This window comes from Amphiura filiformis, chromosome 15, assembly GCF_039555335.1.
Source record: "Amphiura filiformis chromosome 15, Afil_fr2py, whole genome shotgun sequence".
In the NCBI taxonomy this organism is placed as follows: Eukaryota; Metazoa; Echinodermata; class Ophiuroidea; order Amphilepidida; family Amphiuridae; genus Amphiura; species Amphiura filiformis.
Window position 1 is genome coordinate 31,477,621 of NC_092642.1, and position 25,916 is coordinate 31,503,536.

Consider the following 25,916-nt stretch of genomic DNA (forward strand, 5'->3'; position numbering starts at 1 on the left):
GCCATTGCCTAGTTAACGTCACTGTGTAAAAACTAACTAGCTAAAAAATGTTGTACTCTCTGAAATTCTAGAAAATATAGATTTGTAACATGTCCGAAATTTGTAGTTAATTTAGATGTTTGGGAAATATTCGTACTTTTGTATTTTAGTAAGGAAGGGCACGGCATGGCCTGCAAAATTCCCTGTGTAAATCGAATGCAACTTTTAGTGACTATCACTCATGTTGTGGACCGCTCTCTTCCGAAGGTACCTCCCGGATATATAAATGACAGATAACAGCAAAAACAACCCCCAAATCTGTCCATAACTTTGGTCAGTGGAGAGAGTCAGGGGATTTCAAGTGGGTGATTATTGATTGACAAGTGACATATTTGGGCAAAAGTGCAGCCCACCATTCAATGTGGAGGATGGACTAGGCTTTATCGATTGATTTTGCTGGAGTTATTTCCTGTTAACCAGGTTTAAGTACTGCAAAGGTCGAATCGTGTTTGCTGTGCAGCATAACTGCCCTATGTAAAATATCACAATTGACGTCAAAGAAGCCGGAGATATTGATATCTCATCATAGTGCCTTGTATGTCACTATAGTCCTAATAAACCACCAATTACATATGAAAAGCAAATATATATACGTGGAACACGACATCGCTTACAGACAAATTTAACTATGATGGGTGAAAACAAAATTGGGCGCTTTTACACTTTAAAAAGTGCATTGGTTACAACACTATTTTAATAGGGCGAAATGCCCTATTTAAAAATGCTTTAAACGAGAGACATATTTCCGGTCTTGTTCATCTAAGTTGATGGTAATACATGTAACTCATTTAGTCAAACAGTTCGTGTAGCATACCCCAATGGCAGATTCAAGTTTTTGAAAAGGGCAGTCAAGAACAATTTCCCGGCTATCTTTATTACCCCGAACGGCAAATGCGACTCCATTGGTCTGCGGGAGCCAGATGGGGTACCACTTTTGGAGTCAGAAGTTTTCAAAAGTGGGGTCAAGAAATCCCCACTATTTAAGGGGAGGTGTAAGGTAAATAAGGCCCCCTGTTTCTGTCCCTGACATAGCCCGTGTAGTGAGGCCGTCAGGCAAAGATCACATAACCGTCATTTTTTACCCATCTGGATCATATTACTGCTAAGTGTTGTCCCCGGGGGTGTTGTCTTTGTACAAACGGTTGTTTTTTTGAGATCCAAAATGTTCAGTGGCGAATCAGTGTCAGTGGTTTGAGGGTTACAAAGACAACAAATCCCGTTGAGCATCATTTTGGTCCTGTGTTACTGAGATAATTGGACGCGAAGCGCAAAAAAAATCAATTGCACTCTATTTAAGCCCAAAATTAATGTGAGTGAATTTTGTGTTTACCAGACCAATTTTAAATGTTACATTCTTTTTACCCAAAATAAAGACAACATTTTGTGTGTACCAGGTCAATCATATGGAAAGGGTTGGCTACAAAACGATTCTCATTAAACCATCTATGCACAGTTTTCACCTCGATACACCTGAGCACACAATTTCGCCCAAGAGCTTCCAAGCAGCGAATTGTCTCTTCACAGTCTTAGATTACACTGCAAGGTTGAGTGCATAGCATCATAAGAGCTGTGTAAGCTTCTAGCTGGTGACGAGTAGAAAAGAGGCATCTGTGATTGGGTTTTGTCTACACCTCAAGTGTTCCTTCATCCAATCAGAAAGCTAACACTGACTTCCCCCTAAAACACTTTTTTTCATTACGTCAACAGATAACGCAATTCAATGTTTATAGCAAGGCGAATGGGCTAAATCTGATGAAAACGACCTGTCCAAGCACAATTTTTGACCAAAAAGTAGGTTTTAGAGTCAAAACCTCAAGTGATCCTTACAATATTTTTCAGATTTATGTCATTAAATGAAAGAGCACACTTATATTGTAAATATACTAGCTTCATTTCAATGAGCAATGACCAATTCTCTTTAAATTGCAAATCTTGTGCAAAAAGTTACTATTTTCGCCAACTCCCCGCAAAGACCACACTGATACTGCCTGTGACAAAATGTTAATATGTTTACCTCAGTTAGTTAAAAAACCACATCAGAGGAATTCAGCTTGTGTTTAACGATACACAAGAAAGTACAATTTGCGATAATCATGATAATTATTAGGTCTCCACTTATGCACTAATGGGAGGATGAGCTAGTTTTTGCACTTAAAGTGATAGGGCTAATCATTAATTAACTTGGAGCCAGACTCCTACGTGTATAATATTCCTGTGAGGTGTCTACCATTCCCAATGAGATTATTTACCTTCCCCCGCACACCGACATCGCCTGGTTAATAATTAAAATGAATACACGGGATCGATACACGTGAATGTGCTATGCACGATGTGATATTCAGACGATAATAATGATGAATACCTCCCGTAATTCTTTTATCCTAAAGAAGCCATATTTTTTTCCTTGCACTTGAACATATGTGTTGAAAGTATATGATAGTCATTAGCTTGCGTATTGAGATTGAGAAAGAAGCGTGCGTATTGAGCTCAAAAACTGACAAAAATTCTGATTTTATATGTGCCGAACTATAGCGCAGCGTGGAGGCAGTCTAAAAGCAGATGACCTTATGGCGTATACATGCTCACTCACACACAGAGAGGTCAATTACCAGGCTATTGTCGGTAACCTTAGTCGGATGTCCCTCGGCTCATTATGCGTCCTAAAACTATTAAACAGGTTGGAACAAAAAGGCCATGCGTGGCTGTGGATTCAACCTACCATGGCGATTTCGGGGTATCGGGGCGATGACACTGTGCCCCGGGACCTTCCCAGTATAAGCCGGTACCCATTTACATTTGACATCGCCTGGCTAATAATTACTTGGTATAGCAGAGATACTAAAATAAATACCCGGGCTCGATACACGGGAATGTGCTATGCACGATTTGATATTCAGACGATAAATGTTTGGATACCGGGGTAGAAATGATGAATATCTCCGTAATTGATTTAGTCTAAAGAATCCAGATTTGGTTCCTTGCACGTGAATATATATGTTCAACGGATATGATAGTCGTTAGCTAGCGTCTTGAGAAAGAAGCGTGCGTCTTGAACTCAAAAATTGACAAAAATATTCTGATTTTATATGTGCCGAATTATAGCGCAGCGCGTAGGCTAGCTGCACACACTCCCGTGGAGGCAGCATAACAGTCAATGACCATTGACCTCAATGGCGTATACATGCTCACTCACACACACAGAGGTAATTTACCAGGCTATTGTCAGTAGCCTTAGCCATGTCCCTCGGCTCATTATGCCTCTCAAAGGTCGGAACAAAATGGCCATGCGTGGCTGTGGATTCAACCTACCATGGCAATTTCTGCCATGAAGATATCGGGGCGATGACACTGTGCGGGATTAAGTGCCTTGCCCTTCGTAAGACTGCTGATACACCGTGCTCCGTGAAAATTATTTTCTGACATACAAAACACACTAGAAATAAATGCTTCGCCCTTTTTGTGTGCATTTCCCTCGCCTTAACTATGTTGAATATCAAGTTTTGTCTTTTATATAGTATAGTCTATGTTTATATACTCGTATGAATGATCAGGGTCACATTTTAAATTATTTTGTAGCAGTTTTTTCACACATTTTTACTTCATAAGTAATGTATTTTGTCTAGTATCGGTATAATTATTGTTATTATAAAGGCGCTGCCATAAAGCGCGCTACAAATCCGGCTAAATTATTATATTGGCAATTTAAAATGTGCATTAATCAGAAATAATCTAAACCAAAACGTCATTAACAAACAAAACCAACAGGTCTGAGTCAATAACAACTCAAGGTAGCCACTTCATGGAAGACATAATCCATGAAATTCAAAAATTAAAACGTTTTTGACCTTGTTAATACACATTATGAACGATAGGCTGGTCATAATACTTAAGAAGAAATTTTTAAAAAGAGATCAAAAAGTAATCAGTCAAGTTTTTATCTTCGTTTTGCTTTTCCAGACCTTGACAATTTATTAATATTTGAGAGATAATGTTTTTTTTTATTATTTCTGCTACTTTCACTAACACATTTGAATGTATGCAACGTAATAATAACTGACTTTTAAAAAAGGTTGGTCTTTACCCTGGAATTCTGGAAATCTACGGAATTAGTCTAAAATATTATCATACATCTTCTATTGAACGATTATACAGTTTTATTTATGCGTAAGCTGCTTTAAAATTCCTCAATGGAGTTTTAACATTAAACATATATCTTACACCAAGGATTTACGTACTAATCCGAGTCCCCTTATTTATTAATTAGAATCCTTCTTAAAGATGCATTTTACAAGTGTCTTACCGTGGACTTCGTGATGTAAATGTATCTATTGACGCTTATAATCGTTATACTCCACATTGAACATGTGCAGCTAATTATGCAAATAGATGCAGCTGCAGTACAGAATTTTGGGTATCGAAGAAAAATAGCAGCATCCAGATTTCCTATTAAATAATACAAAACAGAGAAAAGGAGAACGACATTAATTACGGCGGTATGTAATGAAAGTTAACATTATTATGGATTACTTAAGGGGGTACTACACCCCTGGCCAATTTTGTACCTATTATTGCATTTTTCTCAAAAATTATAGCGCATTGGTGACAAGTAAGATATGTATATTATAGGGGCAAGGACTACAACTACTGCACTGAAAATAATGTTTTACGGGCAAAGCGAAAGGAAAACAAATTTACCCATGGCGAGAAATGGACGATCCCAATTGTGTTTGTCGATCCGGGTACGGTTATGCTAGCTCCCTGCTGTGTGTGTTGTGGTGTTGGCATGGGGATCAATAGCTGACATCGATTTTGTAAACCTCTACATGTAGTGCGTGATTGAGTTTGTTAGTCATTTATGAATGGCACTCCATCAAGTAAACATCGGAAAGAAATTTCCCCACCCACCACTCCCAATAAGGGTATGGGGGCAATGCCCAAAAGTATATATTAGTGAACACATAATTAAGAGTGATAATTCACTCTCATTAAGAAAAGGGAATAGAGAGAAGTTAACAGCTCAATAACAAACAAAACAAAGGAAATGTATTATGATATGTCAATTGTGTTGCATTAGCATGGTTATTTCTAATTGTCCTTAGGTGATTTAAGGGCTTAAATCAGCACATGCGAAGAGGGAATCCTTTACAGAAATAGCTGCAAGTAAAGTAGTGAGGACATTATCGTTAAATGTTATATAAATTTCGTTATTACAATATAGAGAAATACTGGATAAGCAGAAAGTCTCAATAGATCAGGAGTACAAGCAAAATGGTACAAATTTTCAGAATGTTATTTTAAATTAACCAGCCTGTAAGTTCCAAATGTGTTTATCACAGATGCCATAGGTAATCGAGAGAAAGGCTTTCAGAGAACTTCAAATATGCACAAGATCTTCAAAGATAAGGGTCACAATATAATATTGTTCCCCCTTCTATAAATATATATATATCAGTTCTAGAAAATGGAGAGCTGTCAATAATCAGTACATGTTAAAAGAGTTATATGTGCAAAAAGTTGGTTGTTGCTCGAGTATAGTACATTAGTAATTGTTGAAGATTGGGATTTTTGTAGACGAGTAAGTCACAATAATCCTTTTATCCATTGTAACCTCCAGGTCAATTACACACCTGTTGATGGAATCCCAGGGGACAGCCACCCTCGGAGATCTTGAATTGTATGCACCAGTAGTATATATACCTTGTGTGGGTCTCAGCCATGATATGTTATGTTAATCAACGGCTTCAGAGTTGTACACTCAGGAATTTAATTCTAGGGGTGGGTCTACCCTAGGATAGGTTTTGATCTGATTTCAAAAGTACAAAGTGTAACACTTTACTCCAGTCAGGGTCACTGGGGTAAGGGGAATTCGCTGGCGGCTGTCGTGTTCCAAATGTGTCCCATAACGTTTTCTCTATGAGAATATTTTTGTTAATTTTATTTCGGCTGAGATCAAAGGTAATTGGTGTTAATTCTGAAACAAATTCAAACGCTCAATAAAAGGCAACTTGATGGATTGCCATCCATGATTGGCAAAATCTTTGTGTCCTTGTCATTTTTGGCTTTCTCGGTCTGAGGGTAATTCAGGAACTCAAGGCAAGTAGTTATTGATTTATTGATCAAATATTGGGTTTCCCACATTTTTGACTGTAAATCCACAACTGTTGTCTGTGCTGAAATAAAATTTCCAGTGCAGTAGTTGTAGCATTTTTTTACGATCGTATAAAGACTATACTTTCGAGACAAAGCTGATGATTTGATGTTATTTGTTTGACGCACACCAGTACGAGCCAGTAGAATGTCCTTCGTGAATGGCCCTTCGTGTCCCCATTCACAAAGGATATGTCACAGGCATATTATTGGTTTGAGCAGATGCGTGTGAAATACCACCAACGCAGCAGCCAGGACGTCTCGAAACTACCAACAGGCTATTATATACAACATCAACAAAAGAGGGCTAAAAATTGACCCCAGTGGTAGTCCAAAACTGATGTTGGTAATATTAGTTGCCTTTTAATTTACCTGATTTATGTTTGCTAAATGTGAAGTAAAGCAGTCAAGCTACAGATGTGGCAACAAAACATGTTTACCCAAATCGATATTATTCAGAACGTGGCTAGATAGGAGCTCTGTTTTGGTACGTGGAAATTACTTTGTGACAATCCTAACCATCGGCGGTTTGCTACGCACTGCGTGGCGATCCTCCAACGGTGGCGTTCTTCCACGCGCGTGGCAAAGGTAATTTGTACATACTTTTCTATTCCTGCAGATACCTCAAGAAGGAATATTAGAGTTCAATATTTGGGTCTGAAGCCTGACTTTTCATTTAATAACATTATGGTTGCTTAGTTATTCATGAAACTGATCAAGTTCTATTTTTCAAAACTTCACCTAAATTGAAATTTAAATACTTGACTTCATCTGAATTTAATATAATATATATTTCAGCCACATGAGACAGCCAGACTAATGTAATCTTTGAAGATTTATCTTTCAATATTTCAACTAAAATTAACTACCGTAAAAACTCGATAGTTAGCATAATGTGCGTACTATCGAGTGTTGTTGAAAACATGCAATTGTACCAAAATCATTTGCAGGTTTACTTGTTCGATTACAATGTATAACTATGTGTATCGATGATTTGCTGAAAACCCTTTACACTTTTGTGGATGGGGCTCTTCATGTTTGCATGTTTTAAAAGTACTCGATAGTAAACACATGTGCTAACTATCGAGCTTTTACGGTATTCAATAATTGATATACGTATGAACCACTTGTGATGGTCAGACAACTAAACCCAAATAGAGTTATTGTAATCAAATGACTTTGAATCAGTAGTTCAAAATGGTGGATTGACTTCATTATTTTACTTGACGTAATAGAAATGTTGGTCCTTTAAGCATGTACAAAGATGAAAATAATTACAGATTTTTGAATATTCAATTTAGCTGAAGTCATCTCAACCGTCTTAACTTCCAGGGCAATAAGCTTATAATTGCTTCAAACATTACTTGATTAATGTATAAATCTATGTCCTGGCGGTAAGAGATTTGCAAATAATTATGGGTGCTATTGAATACTAAAATTATATTTAAAAATCTTAAACTCAAATTAGTTAAAAGCCATAATGGTTTGGAATTACATACGTAAAGCTATTGTCATGATCATGGTCCATTATTTTGAATTCAAAAGTCGAAACAGATTTATTAATAAATTGGGGTATTTTTAATTTATATGTTTACAATCCCATTCAATGTACATGTAGAAGAAAATTTAATCTCCGTTTAATTTAATCTCAAAGTTAGATTATTTATGGATGGCATATCGAGGTATGCAACTATAATCTTAATAATGTAACAAACAACTTTAATGGACAGGAAATATTAAAAATATATATCACGTGATTGTTGTTCTGATTTTCACCTCCAGTAGAGTTTTACTCCAATCAAAGTGGTAGTCTACAAGCAAAGATATGTGATGCGATCAAACAAAATCAGTCGGAACTCCGCAATCCTAGTTTTGAGATATGGGCCAAATAATGTTTGTAGTGGTAGAAAAATCAAAATTGATATTTTTTGGTGCAAAATGGATGATATAAAACATTCTTCTTTCACATGAAAATATCTTTGAGGTAATTCAGAAGGAAAAAAGAAAAGTTACTTTTTTGACCCGCATCCAAATTATTCCAAAAGAAGCTCGAATTTAACATTTTGGTATGCCAAATTTCGTAGCTATAGCCTGCTTAAACCAAATGTATCGTTACTATGTACGAGCGTATTTACGTGTATTTTAGATGTGCTAGAAATTACTCAATTAAAGTACTCTAATTTTAAACATGATTTTCTTGGTTTCTTTCTTTTGAATGTACCGGTATTCAAATTGTTGTGACTTTGTAACCAACGGTTGTATTGACATGGGTTTTTCACGAATGTGAGCTGTGAATACGATAAAAATGAAAATGTAAGAATCCCAAAATTACCCCGGCCTACTTCAGACTGATTTTGCTTGATCGAATCACATATGGTCATTGGTTAATTCTGTAAACTAGTCGCAAAACCACTTACGCCACTTTTGTATCTGTGTTTAACTAATCAATACCAAAAGTGACCGAATTAAATTGAACCACGAACAAGCGCTCGGATTAGTTTTTATTTATAAACTTTAAATACTTTATTGTATATTATAATTTGTTATATTTCAAGTAGGTAAAAAAAAAGATTTTGTCTTTCTTTTGTAATCTTTGTAATGCATAGCATAGCAAGTATTTTTTTAATAGAACCCAACTAAAATGCTTCTTGTAGCCTTTATATTAATATTTATTTTCATGAACATTTTCTCCATTGTCTTCTTTTCTTTCAAACAAAAAAATCCTATTGTGAAATAATTTTACAGCGTATGTAGCAAATATTCTGATTACTTTGGGCTCTTAATCGATATGTAAATCGAAGATTATAAAATTATGTTACAAAAAACAACATTTCAATGTCGAACTAATTTGTTCTAAAAATAAACAAAAATTACCAAGTAATTTCAAACACGAAAAGAAAGACATGTACATAACTGTGGTCTAAGACCACGAACACAGCCGTGGTGTGACCCTTAATGACCTTTGACCCCAAAATATCTGATCACCCCATAGACATTGGCCAATGTCAATGTATGTGTACACGTAGCATCACTCAGCTATATGTTATTAGTGTCAGAAGAGGCATTTTGAAGGAATTTCGTTTTGTACCGGCAGTGACCCTTTAATGACCTCTAACCCCGAATAAAAATGCTATATATACAAATTATACATTGGGGAACAACAATTCCTGTGTTAACATACCGTCATCTTGGTATGTTCTTCTGGATTATACGGTATTTTGTTTTAGACCGGAAATGACCCCTTAATGACCTTTGCCCTAATAAAAAATACCACGTATGCATTGGATAGCAACAATTCATGTGGTATGTTTTTCTTGGGTAATAATCCAAACAAAAGATTTTGTTTTTCTTTTGTAATATTTGTATTGCATAGCATAAAAGTAAATTTTGTAACAGAACCCAACTAAAATGCTTCTTGTAGCCTTTATGTTACTTATTTTCATGCATTTACGTCATTGTCTTTAAAATTGCCTTAAAATTTATAATGTCGAACTAATTTTTCGATTTTCGATTTTGGTATATCGATGGGTGGGTTTTCAGTGGAGACTACTGAGCGCATTTAGGCAAAAACGGCGCAATTATGGTAAATTTGGGTCCGTTTTTATTAAAGAAATTGGCATACTGATGAGTGGCAAATGCAGCAAACACTAGGTCCCTGTTTGGCACATTCCCGTATAAAGATTTTGACACCCCCCCCGAGTAATTTCAAACACGAAAAGAAAACTAACGATTGAATTAGATCAAGATAAATGGTTACACTGTGAAGTGTTCTAGAATATTTTGTGTTTTGTGACAGAAAAAGAGACTATAAATAATGGCAGATAACAGATATGTGACATGGTATTACAGGCAGGATGAAGCCGATGACCCCAGTATTGCATGGAGATCTTACAATTATTAATGAACCCGTAAAATCATTCACTTAAAGGTGGTACTACACCCCTTGATAAATTTGTGACAATTTTACATTTTTCTCAACAAAAAAAATTTATAACACACTGGTAACAAAATCTATGTATATTATAGGGGCAAGGAATAAAGTTACTACACTGGAATTTCAGTGACTCAAGACAAGTGGTATGTTATATATGATAAGAAAAGAGGTACCGCTAGAATGTACCTCATTTCTTAACACATATAATGAACCACTTGTCTTGAATCACTGAAATTTCAGTGAAGTAATTGGATTCCTTGCCCCTATAATATACATAACTTTGTTACCAATGTGTAGTTATTTTTTGAGAAAGATGCCAAATTAGTCAAAAATATATCAGTGGGTGTAGTACCACTTTAAGTGCTAATAGCAAAGGAGCCGAAATATATGTATTATCAACTTTTCCACATAAAATATAGCTACAGATTTGATAATTTCAGACAAGTAGAACAAAAGTACATTCTTTTCTGTTTTAAATTTAAATGGGAATAAAATTTCGAAATATTTTATATTATTATGTTAGTAGATTTTAAATTTTTATAGTCACGACTCGACACTATGGCAAACTACGTTTACAGCAATATTAAATCCTTCTAATTCAAAATTTATGTTTTAGAAGATGCTCATCTATACGTGCAAACAAGCTTTAGTGATATTCGTAGGTTTGAAGAAATTGACATTTTTCTATTAAACACGCGATTTTCACTTTTTGTGGCTGGAAATCTGCACATTCAGCCGTATATGTATATGTAGACTGAACCGAGCCCAAACAGTTTTTTATGTCCAGTCGAAAAAAAAGACCAGCAAGCGTTACCACTATACAGAAAAGGATAGGAACTCTGTAGATAAATATCATCACATTTATAAGTATTTTAATAGCAAAATTATAACACATGCGGGGATTCCGAATTTGTAATATGTTATCACAAACAACATTTTGAAAGTATTTGACGAGGGAACAAATATTCAACGACGAAAACGTTTACAATATAAGCACACAGTTGAACAAAATAGACAATTTTGCTGCACAGTGGTCTCATTTTGTTTCGCCGTTGCATTAAAATCTATAGTAAGATCACCCGCTATGTATAAGGTCACTTCGAGACTTACTGCCTACAAACTGTTATGGCAGCGTGGAGGTGGTCACGTACTTATTTATAAAAGCGCATTTATAAATAGAAGTACACTGCTGGTAGAATCTAAATGCTGATATGTCCTCTATCACATGCAATATCAGCCCATCGTTGTAGAGACATTTTGTTCGGATAGAAACCCAAAAAATGTTTTGCAATGCATCATATTGTGGTCGATTAGATTATTGCTACAGATTTATATTTATTTATATACATGGATATCTTTAAACAATTACCAATAACATAAGATGCATCCACAAACGAAGTCACACAAAGATCTGCAATAGCCAGGTTGAAAATGAATGTATTTGCAATATTTTGTCTCAGTTTCCGATGTACCAGGATGGCTCCCATTACCGCAATATTTCCTATATTTCCCCATGCCATAGATATGATGAAAAAGATGACAAGTATCACCTTAGCTACAGGATCAACATTAATGTTATCTTGATACACAAATCTAGCATAAACATCTTTATCATTATCAATTGCTGGCGACGTGGGTAAAACGTGAGTGGTAGTAAGGTGATCACTAGTAATGGTTACTAATTGAGTGATAGTAGCGTTCATTAAGGTAGTCGCCATACTCTGAAAAACAAAAAAGAGAGATGTACAAATTATTTTTTGTGAAAGGAAAAAAACACACCAATAAGGTTATTTCTGATTAATCTAATGGATTGCCCATTTAAGTGTTTTGTACAATGTTCGGAAAAACTCTAGTATTTTTAAGGAGATGACACACACGCAATCTATTAATCTTATATTTTTTTCATTGTACCCGGATGCTGGAAGGTCATAACTTGTCTATCTGAAGTGATTCGGTCAAAGACGCGTTAAAGAAATTTGGCCCAGAAATGTAAATAAAAACAGTCGTGCATTAGGACAGTGGCACCCAGTCGGAGGAAAAAAATGGGTTACCAATAACGGCGAGCAAAGCAAGCTAAACATTTTTGAATAGTCTGTGTCTGTTATATGACACGTCACCACATTGGATGACTTGTTTGAGTCCACGGTTATTCCGAAAACAGCCTTCAACCCTGAAATCAGAGGTCGGTTTTGGGTTGTTACATGCAAATACAAACTAAATATATCATGAAAAAACCCACCAAGAAGACTACGAGACTTATTCAGAGCCAATCTACATTCTGTTATTTACAAAAGCCAACGATCAAAGTGAAATTATAAAAGGAGCAAGACCAGATATCAACGTTAAATCACGGTAAGCCTAAAATCGCATCAAAAACGACAAAATGCAGTCACAAAATTTATAATATTACTAAATCACCAAAACGAATTGTAACGTAGGTATGCAGAAAAGAGTTGTATTAGCAATAACAAAGTATGAAAACGCCCCAAAATTTAAAACAAACACGAACCTTCCAAAATAAATATATATATTAATACTCGGCGGCCAAGTCACTACCTGTCGCTGTGATTTGGGGTAACTCGTTGCTTCCCTTCTCCAGATACCTGTACTTCAAGGTCGCTCATACCCCACGCCTTAAGAGTGTCGAAGCGAAATTTCATAAAATGACACATATCTCAAGAACCACTTGACAAAGGTCTATGACTTCACACTTGACAAAGGTCTATGACAAAAAATTCATGTAATATTTGCTATGTGAATAAAATTATGTGGCTTTAAATATTATGCTTGGACTATATTATTGACCAGAATTATATACTTGGGTCTCTGGGTTGATAGGATGAACACATTTTTTAATCTTTACCCAGAGCAGCCAGCGCACACAGACGTTGAAAAAAACACCCACCAGTGCATCTGGCCGGATTCGAATCGGCGACCTCGTGTTACTAAATTAGCACGACGCTCTATTACCAATTAAGCCGGTTCGAATCCGGCCAGATTCAACGTCTATGTACGCTGGCTGCTCTGGGTAAAGAATTCGAAATTGTTTATATTATTGATCGTTTTTTGAACCTATACAGCAACTATTTGTTTACTTGTTCAAGAATCACAATACATTAAGCAATTTTTAAAAGGTGTATAACTTTTCATTAATCTACTCTATACATATTTTGAACGACCATGACTACTCCGATACGTCTTAAGATTACTTAATGTTTTTGCGTACAGTGTAGAGGGACGGGAGGATTAATTTTATCATAATAAAAAGGTATTTAAAGAAATCAAGGACTTTTTTGTAGTATAATAAATGACTGACGTAATTTTTAACAATGCAAAACATCAAAAAACAAACCTTTTATAACAATTTAAACTTACATCAAAAACGGTTCAAAAACGCATACCATGTTTTTTTAATGTACACATTCGTTTGTCTTTTTCTATTATCAGTACTTCACTGTTGAGTAAAAAGGAAACATAACAACAAAATGAGTCAATTGAACTTAATGTTGATTAGATGATGTTGATTAGATATTGAGTACAGGGCCGTTCCTATGGAGTTTGCCGTCCTAGGCAAAGCCTCTCCCTGCCGCCCCACCAGAGCATACCAAAAAAGTGTTAAGGGGTTACCCCTTGAAAACTCATCAGTTTTTTCCAGAGACCGAGCCAGGGTTTGAGGCGCCCAGTGCTAAGGATACATAATTCTTGACACAATTGCGCGAGGAGTGAGCAAAAATGTGCACAAATAGGGCGTACCACTAATTAATTTGGGTTATAATGATTTTGTGCGAAATGCGCGCAAAGCGCGCGAAAATTTAGACTTTCATCACTTGGAGGGGCGCAGAATCACTCCTGAATTGATCAATTCGGCGCCCCTTAAGGGAGGCGCTGTCATTTTTTCTTCCCTTTTCTTTCTCCATTCCTGTTTTTTTTTCTTTTTGCGCCCTTTTTTGCGCCCCTCTACGTTTGCCGCCCTAGGCGACCGCCTTACCTGGCCTAATGGTCGGAACGGCCCCTGAGTAAAGATTTAATCAACATTGAGTTCATTTCATAGGCTTAGGAACCCCCCCCCCCTAATCCTAGGTGAAGTTAAAAAATTGTGATAAAATAGAGGGAAATGGGTGTTTGTGACCTGTATTTTGCAAAATGTTCTGACTCCGAGGAAGGAAACCCCTGCGGTCACCCCCGGGTGGCCCACCAAAACTTTTTCAAGTTTTAGCCCCCAATGTTGAAAATCTTCCTAAGGCAATGCATTTGATTGTTCCATTTTTACTCAACATTTAGTAATTTTTACTCTCTTTTATTGTTAGAGTGTAGAGACTACAGCGTGAATACCAGAGTGCTTTGTAAACAGATACAGATCGTCCAAAATATTACATAACAAGAACTTTTAATGTTTAAACGTGAATGTCCCAAACTCTAGAGCGTACATATCATTGATGCTTAAAGTATTATAAATACGTAGCAGGGGATTTGTTCTACATCTGCAATCATTTTTACGCAATGTTTTTGTTTAATTTTAAAACGATTATGAATATACGAAGCTTGAAGTGCAGGCAAATCCACATGCTAAAATACCATAATTTATAATCGGTAATACTAACGAAAACATGTAATATATACAGCCTGGTTGTAGAAATGTTTGACTTTGTTGATAACACCGTCATTTTCTCATAACAAGTTTAATGACACTATTAATATGTTTTTTCCAAGTAGTATTAAATCTGGAGTCCCCCAAGGTTAAATCTGGAGTCCCCCAAGAAACTGTTCTAGGCCCCTCATGTTTCTCATTTACATTAATGACATAGCAGACCATATTGACAGTTTTACCAGGATAAGATTATTTGCAGACGATTGTCTCTTATACCGAGTTATTCAATCACCCCAAGATACAGAAATTCTTCAGAAGGATCTTTCCTCTCTTTGTACCTGGGCCGAAAAATGGCAAATGAAATTTCATAGTGCACTTACGTCCACGGCGAATTCACCGTGACCTTTCCAGCCATAAACCCGCTTATTGAACATGTTGAAGATTAAACCGATATATATGCAGTACTAAACCATTATATAGTAATCTATTGTCCAATGCAAATTTATTACCACCTGATAATATTGATCCAATGAGCGACCGAATTGTCCGCTACGTACGACTAATCCAATCGATAATGACTCTATTGACATGTACGAACAGAGCCCCACTGACTGAGTTTTGGGATATTTTTCACTGGTTTGCAGCTGTTTGCTGTCATTTACTCATCAAGGCGGAGTACCGTTATTATAAGGACTATGCGAATTATTTAAAGATTGACATGTAGAGAATAAGCCATAATTGATTGACAGAAAGTACTAAATTTGTACCTATGACGGTTTTATGACGCCAATCTTCAAAATACGATCAAAAAATGGCTGCCCGGTGAAGTAAAATGTGCATTGGAATAACACGGCGAGTTTGGATAGATGGTAGGATTTCTTTTTAATAAAAATGTATGTTCCCCCGTTATTAAAGCTTGTACCGGATTGAAGATTCAGATATTTGGAAAAGAATAAGTAATTGAAACAGAGAGAAAGTACTAAAATCATAGCTTTTATAATTTTTGATATATGATACTAACTTGTTCATCCCCAATAACTACGATACAGCGCTACCAGTAGGGTTCAATTGCCTATTGTGAGTGTCCCTGTGTTGTGTGCATACATGTAGTTAACAATACTGCAAAACTGTCAGGATTACAACCAAAAAGCACCCACTAATCAAATCGTACAACATGTGTAATGATCAACTGGAACAAGTCCCTCATCATCCCTATCTAGGTGTTGAAATATCTCATAATCTTAAATGGACTATCCACCTGAATAATATAATTGCCAAAGCAAATAAGGCTCTCTGGTTTGGTTCGTAGGAACCTTTGGCGATGCCCGCAGAAAGTTAAGGAGCAACTCTACTTCGCCCTTGTAAGACCTCATTTAGAGTTTGCCTGTGCTGTGTGGGACCCACATACAACAACTGATGTCCAAAGATTGGAAATGATACAGCACAGGGCTGCTCGGGTTGTCACCAAAAATTACAGTAGAGCCAAGGGTTCCATGACAGAAATTCTCAAAAAATTCAAATGGCCAACACTGGAACAACGTAGAAAGCAATCTCGTTTAACCACCATGTTTAAGATACAAAATGAAACCATTGCCATACCCATACCGGATTATATTAATCGCCAATCAATGAAAATCACAAGGCAATACCATCCTGCCAAATTCAGAGTTGTCAAAACCAACAGCAACGTTTATAAATACAGCTTTTATCCTCGTACAATACAGGACTGGAACGACCTCCCTTCAAATATCCTCAACATAACCAGCACTGAAAGTTTCAAGACAGCTATTTCCGACCACATTATGAAGTAACCCATTTTCTCTCTTTTTTGTATGTGTTTTGTTCATCCAAATCCATCATTCCTATCTCAATTAGATATTGCTTTTTGCAACGTTATTGAGTATTTTGTAGATGTAGATGTATTTTTGTTCAATTTGAAGGGCTAGAAACTTTCATCTGGAACAGGTGGTGGTGGATGCGATATCGCCATTTTTGACGTCGCCACTGGATTAACACATAATCATGAAATCTTCACAAACAATTCTAAATTTGTTATGTGGTGTCAAAGCAAAAATTATCTTACTCTAAAACCGTTGGGGTACGACAAAGTACCACACTGTAAGTATGTTGTTTTTCAATATATAACTGCTAACCGAATATTTTGAATGGGGCTGTCAGCTTTGTATTTTCGCCAGCCTCGAACGTCACGTGTCGCGTGACCTATGCCGCCTGTCTGAAAAAGGATCTGCATTGTTGATTTATTTACGCGCAGACACGAGTTAGATCTTAACCGATGGCTGTTTCTCTTCTCCCTCAGGAATTCAATGATTTATTATTCATATCCTGACAAAATAAAGACGTCTTTAGTCCGTTCGTATAAGGCTGCGATCACATAGAAGTATACGGTATACGCTATTCGCTATACGAAATACGCTCATTCGATCAGGCTGAGTTCACATAGTATACTCCTATGTGAACTATAGTATACTCCTATGTGAACTCAGCCTGATCGAATGAGCGTATATCGTAAAGCGAATAGCGAATATCGTATATCGTATACTTCTATGTAATCGCAGCCTTAGTGGCAATTACGATTGGATAAACACAGGTTCTACACCAAGAATAATATAGTGTACATAAAAACCCCTTTGATCTTCTAGTCTGAACTGTATTTAAATTCCTCAAACAGAATATGAATATAGCCTTGTCTTGTCTTCTTAAATCTGCTTACTCATCAAAAAGCTACGCGATAATAATAAGGTTTTTTTTATAAGTTTAAACTTTCAAATGTATGCATTCTATGTTTGATGATTGATAACTAAATTCTTGTACACAATTCAATTAATTCCCCTCCTACAGGCTGTATCAAAATGATTGTTCTTCGACTGTTTCAATTTTGTGGGATTTTCTTAGTCGCGTTGCTGAAATATTTTGGCAATTTGGTTTATATATTCAAATTGCTAAGAATGTCAGATTTAATAAGAATTTTAGCTGATGATAATAGTACATTTTTAAAGTTTTAAGGAAGTACTTCTTTTCACGACTTTATCAAAATGGCTTTGTGGCATATCCCTGCTAGTAATAATAATGATGCGATTTGAAAATGCAATGTGTAAAAGCAGTTTTTTTTCATAAAATTACCAAAAATCAATAATATTTGATATTATTTACAGGCCTAGTATTATACTTCAGTATATTTTTCGAACAAATTTATACAACTTTGGGAGACAACAAATAATTTTGCTTGTCAAAGTGGGAAGCAGGGACTGTGTAATAAATCTTGCTAGTAACGAATAATTTCCAAAATCTTACTGCAAATTCCAGCTAATTCAACAGAAGAAGTAGAATTTCATTCAGTAAAAGGTGCTAAATAAGGTATGTGAAGAAAAACCATCCCATCTTTGCGTGGAATGTTCCATCCCAATCACATGCAAAAGATGTGGTATGTGTCAGTAGCCGATGTTTCACTCCATCATTTTACTATTAGAATTATATAGTAACATATCAAAAAAAAGTAACTAACCCCATTAAATAATAATCATTATTCAAAAACGAGTAATTGTATTAAAAATGTGTAAAATGCGTTGAAAGCAGGTTTTATTTTCGCACATTTCGACACCTCATTTGTACCAATTGACTAAATATTGACGTCACAGCGTACATTTAAATCAGTGTAACCCAAGATTTGAAAGTTGCAGTAAGTTGAATTGATTTGGAATTAAGTATAATGGAAGGAAATCTGTGTAATAATATCTGAGTGTTTTTGTATTGTATGTAAGTGCAACTTTCAAATCTGGACCTCACTACATTAAATTGACCGGGTTTTTTATTGCTTTCTGGGCTATCGTATCAAATTATTATTATCTTGCATTATTTGAATTTAAATTTGTTGTTTATATATTTTGTATTTGTAATTTTGGAATATTTTGATGTCTTTTAATTAATGTAAATATTGCTCAATTTGGCCTTAGGGCCGCGATGCTTTTTTTAATAAAATGAAATGAAATGAAATGAGGTATCAATGCTTCCAACGCATTTTACAGATTTGTAATACAATAGCCCCTGTTTGAATAATGGCCATTATTTAAGCGGGTATTTACTTTTTGAGATGTTTATATGTATCCCATGTCTGTAATGATGGAGTAAGGATCGGGGCTGGCCTATCAAGTTTCTGGTTTTACTCTCTGATGATTGATCAAAAATCGATCTTGCTCAAAAATATAACTTTTATGACTCGAGGTAAAGTTGCTGCAAATAATAATGACACAACTGTTGAGTAAATAGGAAACGTAGCAAAAAAAGTCAAGTGAACATGATGTTGATTAAATTGTGCTCTCATTCAGTAATCATTTAATCAATATTAAGGGAGGTGTAAAGAGCGAACCGTGGTTTGGATTCCAGACAGAGGGTGTCTGTAAGAGGCACAGTCATCAGAAAATGAATAACTAAGATCGCGCGCCAAATAAACTTACTGCAGTAATTTTCCAAGTCTTATGTTTCCAAATAGGCATAGGTGGGAATCGAACCCGTCACATTTCGGTTCTGAAGCAACGGATAGTACCACTAAACCAACTTCATATCTGCACTAAAACCTGTGATATTAATTCTTAATAATGCTTAACGGAAAAAATCAATACTAATGTACGATGTCATTCAAAATCAAATAGAAGTCCCACAACTAAAGTAGCAATCGATAAATCTGCTCACTCAATCATCAAATAATCAATCGAAAACGTCATTAAATAAATAAATAAATAAATAAATAAATAAATAAATAAATAAATAAATAAATAAATAAATAAATAAATAAATAAATAATACAAAAAGAAATTATCAATTAGTTTTTCTAGGCCCTACGCTGGAAAAAAAAGCAGCATAAGAAAAATGATAGACGCACGGTTTCGAACAACCGACGCTCAGACCAGCAACGAAGAAATCACAACGCCTTAGAACGCTCGGCCACAGAACCACACAGCCTACTCGATGTCAAAGAAATATATTAACCTCTAACGGTACGCAATATTGGCACATGAAACGGGCACATGTCTGCGGGTAAAGATTCTGCATAATAGAAAGGCACACAAAGGGTCTATCCCTGAAGTCATATTAACCAAAGTCATTGACATGTAACCAATTCTTTGCATACCAGCTTATACCTTGATATAGACAACATATACAAAGAAGTATATTATTAGGCGTAGACGCAATCATCAATGCGGGAAGTATAAACCATAGTCGCCACTCGTGCACTTTTTTGAGTCTACGGCTATTCCGAAAACGGCCTTGAACCCTGAATTCAGAGGTAAATTTTGGGTTGTTACATGGAATTAAAACTAATAATATCATGAAAAACCCCACCGAGAGGACTACGATACTTATTTAGAGCCAATATACATTCTGTTATTTACAAAAGCCGACGATCAAAGTAAAATTATAGAAGGAGCAGGACAGATATCAACGTTAAATCCCGGTAAGCATAAGATCGCATCGAAAACGCCAAAATGCAGTCACAAAATTTATAATATTACTAAATCACCAAAACGAATTGTAACGTAGGTGTGCAGAAAAGAGTTGTATTAGCAATAACAAAGTATGTGCAAATAGATTTGTCTTTGGCATGCCGCCTTTTTGAAATATCACCAAAATATCAAATTTCGGGAAAAACGCTCCGAATTTTAAAACAAACATGAACCCCTCCAAAATAAATGCACATTTGCACTTGGTGACCAGGTCATTACCTGGCGCTGTGATTTGGGATTCCTCGTCGCTTTCTCTCTCTAGTGACCAGTACTTTTAGTTTGCCCTTACCCCAGCCCTTAAGTTCATTTGACTATATCAGTTTTACTCAACACTGAGTATTTTTTACTTTTTTATATAATAGAGTGTAGTGATTATAGCGTGAACATCAAAGTGCTTTTCAAAAAGATCGTCCAAAATATTTGATAACAAGAATCTTTTTTATATTGATACATGTCCAAAGCTCTAGCGCGTACACATTTGTGATGCTTAAAGTATTATATTTAAGTAGCAAGGGATTTGCAATCACTTTTACGCAATGTTTTTGTTTAATTTTAAAACGATTATGAATATACGAAGCTTGAAGTGCATTCAAATCTTCATGCTAAAATACCATAATTTATATATGGTAATAAATACGAATAATGCAATACATATATACAATGCTTCAGGTTGTAGGAAATGTTTGACTTTGTTTGACATTGTCTCAGAGCAAGTTTAAGGACACTATCAATATGCTCCTTCCAAGTAATATTTGATCAATTTAAAGGGCTAGAACTACGTGTGCTCTTGACTCTATCAAAAGTAGTATCTTAACTTTCATCTGGAAAAGGATCTGATTTGTTGATTTATTTACGCGCGGACAAGAGTTAGATCTTTACTGGTGGCTGTTTCTCTTCTCCCTGTGGAATTCAATGATTTATCATTCGTATCCTTCCTTAAGAAAAGGATAGTTCACCGAGCAGAATGCATTAGTCAAGATAATCGCACGTTATTGCATTTAAATGCAATAACTCCACGGTCAAGTGCGATTATCTTGACGAATGCACTTCTGCGAAGTAATTATCTTACTTCAATCTTTTGAGTGCATCAGATATAACAAAACAATGTGCAATTAATTGCTGCATTGATATTTTAGCTTGAAATTCGTGACATCTTAAATTAAATAAGCTGTCAGTTAGGAAATTCACTAAATAAATCTTGGAACAAAGGTTTGACAGTATTTTTGGTATACCTTTTATAAGAATGAGGATAATTTTTAATTTTGACCCCGTATTTAACCTTTAACCCCTACCAAAAATGTCTGACACTTTGAAGAGGGCAGCCCAAGCCAGATATTTTTCAGTACCTTTCAGGCATCCATAAAACACTTTCAAACCTTTGTTCCAAGATTTGGTCATGGAACATTAGCATTCTCCTTCTACTATATTTTGTGTTGTCTGCGAAATTTACGCTACACCTTCTTTCATTAAAATGACAATATCTGCAAAATCCAACTGCTAATTCCAACAGATTCAACAGATGAAGTAGAACATAAATTTATATTCCACTTCAATTAGTCTAATTTGAAGACCTGAGCGCAAGAAGACCGTAAATCCACTTGGCCCCTCAACATGTGTACACTAAAGCTACGTATAGTTTCTTAAGGTTTTATAATGTTCAATACATGTTCCAGGGTGAAAACATCATGAAAGGTTGTGAAAGATTTGTTTTGGCCCCTGAACATGTATAAAACATTACCAAACTATACGAAACTATACGCAACTTTAGTGCATACATGTTGAGGGGCCAAGTGGACTTACGGTCTTCTTGCGCTCAAGTGTTCATTTGCATTCCAAAATAAAATGTGGCTTGTGCTGAGAACAATAATTTTGATACAGCCTGTTGATACAGGCTGTACGAGGGGCAGCCAGTATGTAATAAGAGTTGACTTGTGACGTCATATGTGGATTGTTTTCATGGTATTTCTCAATGATTACATAAACACTGTACCTTTGTCTTTCAAACAAGACATGTAAAAATTATATCACACACATGATTACGTAACAGCATTAGCATAAAATCAATGGTCTAGAGTCACCTGCTGAAATTGAGTCGTTTTGTTAAGGGATCTAAAATGAGCGTTTATTGCGTTTCGACAGTATTTTTGTGGGACATGAGAGCACCTCAGACCTATCGAATTGCATTCTGAATACGAAGCATGTCTTTCTGATATCAAATAATTTTCATTTTTTGAAAATTACAATATAATACAAATTTTATGACAAATTATAAAAATTTGATATTTTTCAAATTTTGATATATAACAGTCCTCGAAGTAAATTATATAAATCTAATGATATATTCTTAAAGTGTATGTAGCAGGAAGGAAAAGCCGACGGTCAATTGAAAATGTTGACCTTTTATATTGAAGATATGGATTTTTTCCCAAAAGACCTAATTTTTTTTTGGTGTTTTGGGAAAAAATCCATATCTTCAATACGAAAGGTCAAAATTTTCAATTGATCGTCGGCTTTTCATCCCACCTACATACACTTTAAGTATAAATCATCAGATTTATAAAGTTTACTTCAAGTACTGTTAAATATTAAAAATATAAATTTTAATGATTTGCCGTAAAATGTGTATTAAATTGCGAATTTAAAAAAATCAAAATGATTTGATATCAGAATGACATTCTTCGTATTCAGAATGCAATTCGATATGTCTGATGTGCTCTAATGTCCCAAAATAAATACTGTCCAAACGTTCATACCCCAGCCCTTAAGGGAAATAAGAGGCTGAAATGAAGTATTGTTGTATTTTTTATATTTTCTCGGGAATTAAAGTATGGAGAATGCTGCCTTTTGGAACAGTAATAGAACACAAACTACCAGTTCATTAAACTATGTTTGTTGGGCTGTAAAGGTTTTAGTTTATTTAAAATGCGTGGTCAAATGTCTTATTTTTGACAAAAACAAGACTTTTCTTTCTATAAAAATCTTGATATTACCAAAAATTGCAAACGTGGAAATTTAAAAAATTTTTGCCAGTTTTTTTGACTAATCTCCAAACATTAAAACGGGAGTCTCACTAGAAAATATTTGAATCCGTGATTAAAATATAACTGTTATTCTACTATTGTTACATTTATACAAAAAGTAGTGGTACAGAGAGAGAGAGGCCATCGTTTGAATGAGAAATTTATTTTAAAACTTTTCTGTTCATTTCAGGTTGAGATCATCCATAAAAATTCATATGAATATTTAAATTAAAATTTTCATAGCATTTTGTAATATTTTAGGCCATATTTACATGGAATTGTACAATTTTCGTGCATTTCCAGCATGTTGTATCGGCCATCCTACCTACGCATGCGCAGATTGTCGTTTGATTTGCACCAGTTATCATCGCTATTTTTGAAGAATAATTTTTCTTTCATTCAAGCCCTAAAGTTGTTGAAGTTTCCAGACGTCCCATTTCCACCCAAGTTTATTGGCAAGTCTCATATTTTACCAAAAGCAAACTGAGGACCTAGTGTTTATTCCTGCCTAAAACTAGCTATATGCACATTGTACTTTTGCTGTTCTCGGACATTTTAAACACGTGTCTTTGTTATAATTTAAAAGGCCCGCCGTTTTGCATGATTTGGCAGTGTCCCTATTGATTTTATGCTAATGCTGTTACGTAATCATGTTTGTGATATAATTTCAACATGTGTTGTTTGAAAGACAAAGGTACAGTGTTTATATAATCATTGAGAAATGCCCTTGAAAACAATCCACATATGACGTCACAAGTCAACTCTTATTACATACTGATCTCCGAGAATGTTTTGAAATGTTGGGATACATTCTCCAACCGCTATGCACCATTCTAGGTTTACATGCCCCATTATCCTGTTGTTTCTACTATTGCTAATCCCCATGAAAAATTACACACGTTACAATACGCATCAGGCCTCCACCAACCGATCCCGACTTACAATCCCCATCAAATCCCACATTTCCCGGGATAGGAGGTGGGGAAGTACTTGGAGAACAACTTTACAACAGGCGTAAACTATTTGTTATTAAGATAATGTAGCCAGCTTGATTAGGAAACAAAGCTAGTTGTTTACGTTGCATTGATTGGGTTTCAATCACGTAGGCATTAGTTCCAAATGTTAATGTATATCTCCGGTTTATTTTAGTCTTGAATGTTATGTGTTTAGTAACATTATTTTGTGTCAAAATCTCTTCAAGGTTTTAACTGTGAATATTTTATATTCATGTTTCTTTTCAATTGATTTCCTGATGAGTTTCAAGGAGAGAGTTACGCTTCTTCTGTAGCCTAAGAACTTCTTGACATTTCAAAATATATACTCCATTGGTTTCCAATCACGTAGGCATATAATAAGTGAAATTGCTTGTATTATTATGTTTTGCCTCGTCGTTGCTTTTAAAATTTAAAATTTATCTTAATTTAAAATTGATCTTAATTGCTTGTCTTTGATTTTGTACCATTTCAAACTTATTCAGTACATTTTTACATGAATACTAAATTATACGGCCCAGCGCACACAAGAATAGTGATTGGGCGCACTACAGTTTACTATAGCGAATAAACATGACTCTTCTTTTCCTCATTCAACAATAATTGTTCTCATGTAAACTTTTAGTAACCGCTATTTTAGCGACTAAGGGTGCTCACTCTTTCTGATACGCAAGGATTAAATCTTTAGAAAAATGTAAATCTAAATCGGGTTTTTTTTTCAATAAAAATATAATATTAAGTACCTTTTGGTGCAAATCAAAGAACGTGATTGCAATTTAAAAGTAGTAAGTCTATTGTGTCAATTACATGAAAATATTTGAAATTCTCATGAATATTAAAAGTAAACCCCGTCATTTGATTTCATTGCATCTATAGGCAGGATTGGGCGTCGACAAGTAGCTCAAGCTCTGATATATGTGATGTGTCATGTCAAAAGCAGACACTTTTGGGCAGGTTATCAATTTTGAGGTTTTTACATATCTTAAATATGGAGATATTTTGCTCCACAACGCTGTTTCCCCCTATAAAATCGGACATTCCTAAGCGAAGATATTGAGTTCGTAAGTTATGGTATTATAAACTTGGAAATTGAGATATCGGCCTTTAAAAATATTATTGACTATGTTGACTCATCAATATCTACCACCACACAGCGGTGCACATCCCTGGAGTTGACATGGAATGGCTCTTATTAGTTCTGAATCTATAGGCGTATTTATAACAGCTGAGTTACTTTTTATACAGACTTTATTTCATCTCTTGTTTATTGTTTATTACATTTTACTTAAAAGATCACATTTCCAATTATTTCATTTTACTGCGTGAGAGGTTTGTTGTTTGTTTGTTTGTTTTTCTTACTATAATTATGACGAAGTAACAGCTTAAAACAACGATTGTAAATTACTGTAGAACGTCAGCCCATTTTACCTGCCCACGAACTTTCAATGCTAATCAATGCTGAACAATCTTGTCAATCCTGTAGATAAATCGTCGTAGGTAAATCGCAGGTAGCTAATCAACGAATTATATACGGGCAATATATACCTGCGAGCTATGCTTATTTTCGAAAGAAAATAAATATGATTTATTAAGGGATGGGGTATGAACGTTTGGACAGTATCTATTATTGGCCATTAGAGCACATCAGACATATCGAATTACATTCTGAATACGAAG

At 35.2% G+C, this 25,916-nt stretch overlaps 1 protein-coding gene across 1 annotated transcript in view; it reads right to left on the bottom strand.

Moving 5' to 3' along the window:
• LOC140172188 (melatonin receptor type 1B-like) overlaps positions 1-25,916 on the bottom strand; it is a 66,306-nt gene that overhangs the window by 14,329 nt on the left and 26,061 nt on the right. The window contains exons 2-3 of the mRNA XM_072195510.1: positions 11,490-11,841; positions 4,340-4,482 (exon numbers count right to left, since the gene is read on the bottom strand). Of these exons, the coding sequence (XP_072051611.1) occupies positions 4,340-4,482; positions 11,490-11,838 (492 nt within the window). The 5' untranslated portion in view covers positions 11,839-11,841. The remainder of the gene's footprint in view (positions 1-4,339; positions 4,483-11,489; positions 11,842-25,916) is intronic.